The sequence below is a fragment of the Pristiophorus japonicus genome, chromosome 20 (assembly GCF_044704955.1).
Source record: "Pristiophorus japonicus isolate sPriJap1 chromosome 20, sPriJap1.hap1, whole genome shotgun sequence".
NCBI lineage: Eukaryota > Metazoa > Chordata > Chondrichthyes > Pristiophoridae > Pristiophorus > Pristiophorus japonicus.
In genome coordinates, this window is record NC_091996.1 from 69,137,930 (window position 1) to 69,144,596 (window position 6,667).

Below are 6,667 nucleotides of genomic sequence, written 5' to 3' on the forward strand. Positions count from 1 at the left end.
GGTGGGTACAAATCTGTCACTGTACAACACTGGGATACAGTACTGGTGGGTACAAATCTGTCACTGCAGAACACTGGGATACAGTACTGGTGGGTACAAGTCTGTCACTGTATAACACTGGGGTACAGTACTGGTGGGTACAAGTCTGTCACTGTATAACACTGGGATACAGTACTGGTGGGTACAGGTCTCACTGTAGAACACTGGGATACAGTACTGATGGGTACAGGTCTGTCACTGTAGAACACTGGGATACAGTACTGGTGGGTACAGGTCTGTCACTAACACTGGGGTACAGTACTGGTTGGTACAGGTCTTTCATTAACACTGGGGTACAATACTGGTGGGTACAGGTCTGTCACTGTATAACACTGGGGTACAGTACTGGTGGGTACAGGTCTGTCACTGTATAACACTGGGGTACAGTACTGGTGGATACAGGTCTGTCACTGTATAACACTGGGATTCAATACTAAAAACAAAATGCTGGAAATCTCAGGTCAAGCATCACAGAGTTAACGTTTCAGGTCGATTACTCTTCGTCAGAATTGGAAAAGTTCGAGATGTAACAGATTCTCAAGGAAGTGCAGGAGCAGTGATGGGGGGGCGGGGGAAGAGAAGGAAAGAACAAGGGAAGGTCTGTGATGAGGTGGAAGGCAGAAGAGATTTAGGAGACAAAGGGATGATAGGCAAAAATTATATGGGAATGGCACAAGTTACAAAACAAAAGATGAGTCTAGATGGAGTATGAATGGTGGAATCATCAGCTGCCATGGGAAAGAGAAAAAAGGGCGGGTTTGTTTAAAAAAAAGAGGAAAGGAAAAAAAATATGGACAGAGGTTCTGGTGTGAAATTGTTGAACTCGATGTCAAGTCCAGGTGGTGGTGGTGGTAAATTGCCTAAACCAAAGATGAGGTGCTGTACCTCGAGCTTGCACTGAGTTTCATTGGAAAAGTGCAGGAGGCAGAGGACGGAGAGGTCAGAGTGAGAATGGAGTGGAGAATTAAAGTGACAGATGACTGGAAGATCTGGATCACACTTAGAATGAACAAAGGTGTTCCTCAAAGCGGCCACCCAATCTGAGTTTGGTCTCCCCAATGTAGAGACCACAACATCATGATCTGCGAATACAGTATACTAAATTGAAAGTACAACATGTAAATCACTGTTTCACCTGGAAGAGTGTTTGGGGCCCTGGACGGTGGGAAGGGAGGAGGTAAAAAGGCAAATGTTATATCTCCTGCGCTTGCACGGGAATGTGCCATAAGGGGAGGGGGAGATTGCGGAATGGACCAGGGTGTCACGGAGGGAGCGGTTCCTTCAGAATGCCGAGAGGGGAGGGGATGATATTGGTGGTGGGATCACGCTGGAGGTGGCGGAAGATGAACGTGGATGCTGGTGGGGTGAAAGGTGAGGACAAGGGGAACCCTGTCGTGGTTCTGGGAGGGAAGGAACGGGGTGAGAGGAGAGGTGCGGGAAATGGAATGGACATGGTCGAGGGCCATGTTAACCACAGTGTAAGGGAATCCTCAGTTGAGGAAAAGGAGGACATATATCAGAGGCACTAGTATGGAAGGTGGCATCGTCAGAATCTATTGTCCCACAATCCACACCAATCCCCATCTCACCGTCCCACACATCGAACCCAATCCCCATCTCATTATCCCTCAAACTGAACCCAACCCCCATCTCACTGTCCCTCAAACTGAACACAATCCCCCCCTTTTTTCTTTTTCCCCCATAGCAGATGATTCTGCCATTCACACCCTATCTAGACTCATCTTTTGTTTCTTAACTTGTGCCATTACCATCTCATGTTTGCCCATCAGCCCTTCTGTCTCTTAAATCTCTTCTGACTTCCACCTCATCACAGACTTTCCCTTGTTCTTTCCTTTTCTCCCTCACCCTTTCATTGCCCCTGTACTTCCTTAAGAATTTGCTCATCTCAAGCGTTTCCAGTTCTGACGAAGATCCCATAGCACTATTTATCCCTCAATCATCATTAAAAAAATTATTTGGTCATTATCACATTGTTGTTTGTGGGAGCTTGCTTGTGCGCAAATTGGCCGCCGTGTTTCCCACATTACAACAGTGACTACACTTCAAAAGTACTTCATTGGCTGTAAAGCGCTTTGAGACGTCTGGTGGTCGTGAAAGGTACTATATAAATCCATGTTTTTCTTTTTACTGAGGTCATCATCATAGGCAGTGCCTCGGAATCAAAGACGACTTACTTCCACTCTTAAAATGAGTCCTCAGGTGGCTGAACAGTCCAATACGAGAACCACAGTCCCTGTCACGGGTGGGACAGACAGTCGTTGAGGGAAAGGGTGGGTGGGTCAGATTTGCCGCATGCTCTTTCCGCTGCCTGCACTTGATTTCTGCATGCTCTCTCCGATGAGACTCGAGGTGCTAAGTGCCCTCCCGGATGCACTTCCTCACTTAGGGCAGTCTTTGGCCAGGTTCGATAGGGATGTTGCACTTTATCAGGGAGGTTTTAAGGGTGTCCCTGTAACATTTCCTCTGCCCACCTTTGGCTCATTTGCCATGAAGGAGTTCAGAGTAGAGCGCACGTTTTGGGAGTCTCGTGTCTGGCATGCGGACAATGTGGCCTGCCCAGCGGAACTGATCCAAGTGTGGTCAATGCTTCAATGCTGGGGATGTTGGCCTGGTCGAAGACGTTAATGTTGGTGCATCTGTCCTCCCAGGGGATTTGTAGGATCTTGAGGAGACATCGTTGGTGGTATTTCTCCAGTGACTTGAGGTGTCTACTGTACATGGTCCATGTCTCTGAGCCATACATGAGGTACAGAAGTGGAGGACACAGGGTTGTCACGAACACTGGGGGACAGTACTGGCTGGTACAAGTCCAGCACTGTACAATACTAAGGTACAGGTTTGTCACTGTATAAAGTGGGAGACAGTACTGGTGGGCACAGGTCTGTTCCTGTAAAACACTGGGGTACAGTACAGTCCCTGTATTCCCTTTGGGTACAATACTTCTGGGTACAGGTCAATCAATATAATGCAGATACAGCACTGGTGAGCAGTGGTCTATCACTGTATAACATTGGGGTACAGTACTTTTGCTATATAGCTGTTGGGTACAGCACTGGTGGGTACAGATGTTACTGTACAACACTGTGGTACAGTAGGCACTATATAGCTCTTGGGTACAGCACTGGTGAGTACAGGTCTGTCACTATCACTCTGGGGTACAGTACTGTGGAACAGGGCTACGACTGCACAAGCTGATACATCAGATGAGGGTTTCACCTTGTTTCTGGAAGCACTCGGATTGTCCTAGATGTTGACTAAGAAAGAAATGCGAGTAGGAGATAAAGTCAGTTAAGGCACAAGTCACAGAAGGCCAAGGAAGGCTCAATGATATGGGGCCAATGGACATCTTAGTTCAGCTCCAACTGGACATGGGCTCACCACAAAAAAACTACCTTTAACAGAGGCCACCAGATGACTGGCAAGGGAACTGGAAAAATGTCACAAAGGTGCAGTCGCTATGCGCTGAGGCATATTTTTGGGACAGTGTCGAATGAGCTTTATATAAGAAATAGAAACAGGAATAGGACATGCGGCCCCTCGAGCCTGCTCCGCCATTCAATAAGATCATGGCTGATCTGATCATAGACTCAGCTCCACTTCCCCGCCCGCCCCCCGTAACCTCATATCCCCTTAAACTGTCTATTTCTGTCTTAAATTTATTCAATGTCCCAGCTTCCACAGCTCTCTGAGGCAGCGAATTCCACAGATTTACAACCCTCAAAGAAATTTCTCCTCATCTGTTTTAAATGGGCGGCCCCTTATTCTAAGAACATGCCCTCTAGTTCTAGTCTCCCCCATCAGTGGAAACATCCTCTCTGCATCCACCTTGTCAAGCCCTCTCATAAACTTATACGTTTTGATAAGATCACCTCTCATTCTTCAGAATTCCAATGAGTAGAGGCCCAATCTACTCAACCTTTCCTCATAAGTCAACACCCTCATCCCCAGAATCAACCTAGTAAACCTTCTTTGAACTGCCTCCAATGCAAGTATATCCTTTCGTAAATATGGAAACCAAAACTGCATGCAGTATTCCAGGTGTGGCCTCACCAATACCTTATATAGCTGTTGCAAGACTTCCCTGCTTTTATACTCCATCCCCTTTGCAATAAAGGCCAAGATACCACTGGCCTTCCTGATCACTTGCTGCACCTGCATACTATCCTTTTGTGTTTCATGCTGAATACAGATAATCTGTATCTAACCGTGCTGTACCTGCCCTGGGAGCATTTGATATCAGCGCTGGATAGTTGAAGTGGAAACTATTTAATTTCACCATCACTCACATCAAGAAAGTTCACAAATACAAACTGAAACAGAGTACATCAAGCTTGCTGCGCTGCAGTGTGTGCAGGGATCAATACATGAACAGCGTTTTGTTTCAACCCCAGAGGTTATAATCTGAACACACAAGACACTCATGGGGACTCATAAATGGAGGACATGTGATCCTGTGGTCAGAGAGAATAAGATCTCTGTCTCAATCCCTATTTCTGTTGCTGGACCCTGACCACTGACACTATCGAGCAGAAATCACGAGGACAATTTGAAGACAAGTCACAGCTGGTCACTTCCCAGGCACCAGCAAGGGCCAGCTCGATTGTAGTCTGTGTTGGAGGGGAGAAATCACTGGCCTCAGCACCTTGGGGGGGGGGGGGGGGGGGGGGGGGGGGGGGGCCTGTTATTGGCCTCAATGCCTTGGGCTGGAGGGGGGGGGGGGGGTTATTGGCCTCAATGCCTTGGGCTGGGAGGGGGAGGGGGGTTATTGGCCTCAATGCCTTGGGCTGGGAGGGGGAGGGGGGTTATTGGCCTCAATGCCTTGGGCTGGGAGGGGGGGGGGTTATTGGCCTCAATGTCTTGGGGGGGGGGGGGTTATTGGCCTCAATGCCTTGGGCTGGGGGGGGGTTATTGGCCTCAATACCTTGGGCTGGGGGGGGGGGTTATTGGCCTCAATGCCTTGGGCTGGGGGGGGGGTTATTGGCCTCAATGCCTTGGGCTGGGGGGGGGGGGTTATTGGCCTCAATACCTTGGGCTGGGGGGGGGTTATTGGCCTCAATGCCTTGGGCTGGGGGGGGGGGGGGTTATTGGCCTCAATGCCTTGGGCTGGGGGGGGGGGTTATTGGCCTCAATGCCTTGGGCTGGGGGGGGGGGGGGGTTATTGGCCTCAATGCCTTGGGCTGGGAGGGGGAGGGGGGTTATTGGCCTCAATGCCTTGGGCTGGGAGGGGGAGGGGGAGGGGGGTTATTGGCCTCAATGCCTTGGGCTGGGAGGGGGGGGGGTTATTGGCCTCAATGTCTTGGGGGGGGGGGTTATTGGCCTCAATGCCTTGGGCTGGGGGGGGGTTATTGGCCTCGATACCTTGGGCTGGGGGGGGGGGTTATTGGCCTCAATGCCTTGGGCTGGGGGGGGGGTTATTGGCCTCAATGCCTTGGGCTGGGGGGGGGGGGTTATTGGCCTCAATGCCTTGGGCTGGGGGGGGGGTTATTGGCCTCAATGCCTTGGGCTGGGGGGGGGTTATTGGCCTCAATGCCTTGGGCTGGGGGGGGGGGGTTATTGGCCTCAATGCCTTGGGCTGGGGGGGGGGGGGGGGTTATTGGCCTCAATGCCTTGGGCTGGGGGGGGGTTATTGGCCTCAATGCCTTGGGCTGGGGGGGGGGGGGGGGTTATTGGCCTCAATGACTTGGGCTGGGGGGGGGGATTATTGGCCTCAATGACTTGGGCTGGGGGGGGGGGGGTTATTGGCCTCAATGCCTTGGGCTGGGGGGAGGGGGGGGATTATTGGCCTCAATGCCTTGGGCTGGGGGGAGGGGGGGGATTATTGGCCTCAATGCCTTGGGCTGGGGGGAGGGGGGGGATTATTGGCCTCAATGCCTTGGGCTGGGGGGAGGGGGGGGATTATTGGCCTCAATGCCTTGGGCTGGGGGGGGGGGGATTATTGGCCTCAATGCCTTGGGCTGGGGGGGGAGGTTATCGGCCTCAGTGCCTAGGGCTGGGGTTATTGGCCTCAGTACCTTGGGTTGGTGGGGGGGGTTGGTATTGGCCTCAGTGTCTCGGAGGCAGGGAGCAGCCGGCGCTCCTGCCCAGCGACCCTCCGGGAGGAAGGGACGGGACTCTGGGGGGAGGAAGACGAGCTGCACCCGCACCCACCAGCCTCAGGCCGGGGCCCTCCCGCCCGTCAGCCACCCCGTGCTCGCTCTCGCTCGCTCCCTGCCCCCGGGCCCGGGGCCAGGGAGGAGCGACCGACAGCCGGGGTCCGCTCGCCGCCCGGTACCTGCTTGGACTTGGCCTGCGCCGCGCTCGGGCCTTTCTTGCGCAGCACCGTCACCGTATCCCAGTCACTCTCCGCCATCGTCGCTCGGCTCACTGCGCAACCGCCGCACCACCGCCTCAGCTCAACCGGCCCGCAACCAATCAGAGACACGGAGCCGCCCCGTCACAGCAGGGGGCGGGGCCTGGGGAGCATATCTCCTGGAGAGGGGAGATCCCAGGCTGGGGGCAGCGGGTGGAGAGATCCCAGCATGGGAGGAGTGGGAAATCCCAGCCTGGGAGGAGGAGAGGGGAGATCACAGCCGGGGGGGCATCCCAGCTTGGGCGGGAGGAGGGGGGA

General features: G+C 53.0%; 1 protein-coding gene across 1 annotated transcript in view; it reads right to left on the reverse strand.

The window, feature by feature from the left end:
- The window catches only part of edf1 (endothelial differentiation-related factor 1), a 33,558-nt gene extending 27,118 nt beyond the window's left edge, over positions 1-6,440 (reverse strand). Inside the window, exon 1 of the mRNA XM_070863456.1 lies at positions 6,332-6,440. Within this exon, the coding sequence (XP_070719557.1) occupies positions 6,332-6,409 (78 nt within the window). The 5' untranslated portion in view covers positions 6,410-6,440. The remainder of the gene's footprint in view (positions 1-6,331) is intronic.
- Positions 6,441-6,667: the final 227 nt, after the last annotated feature.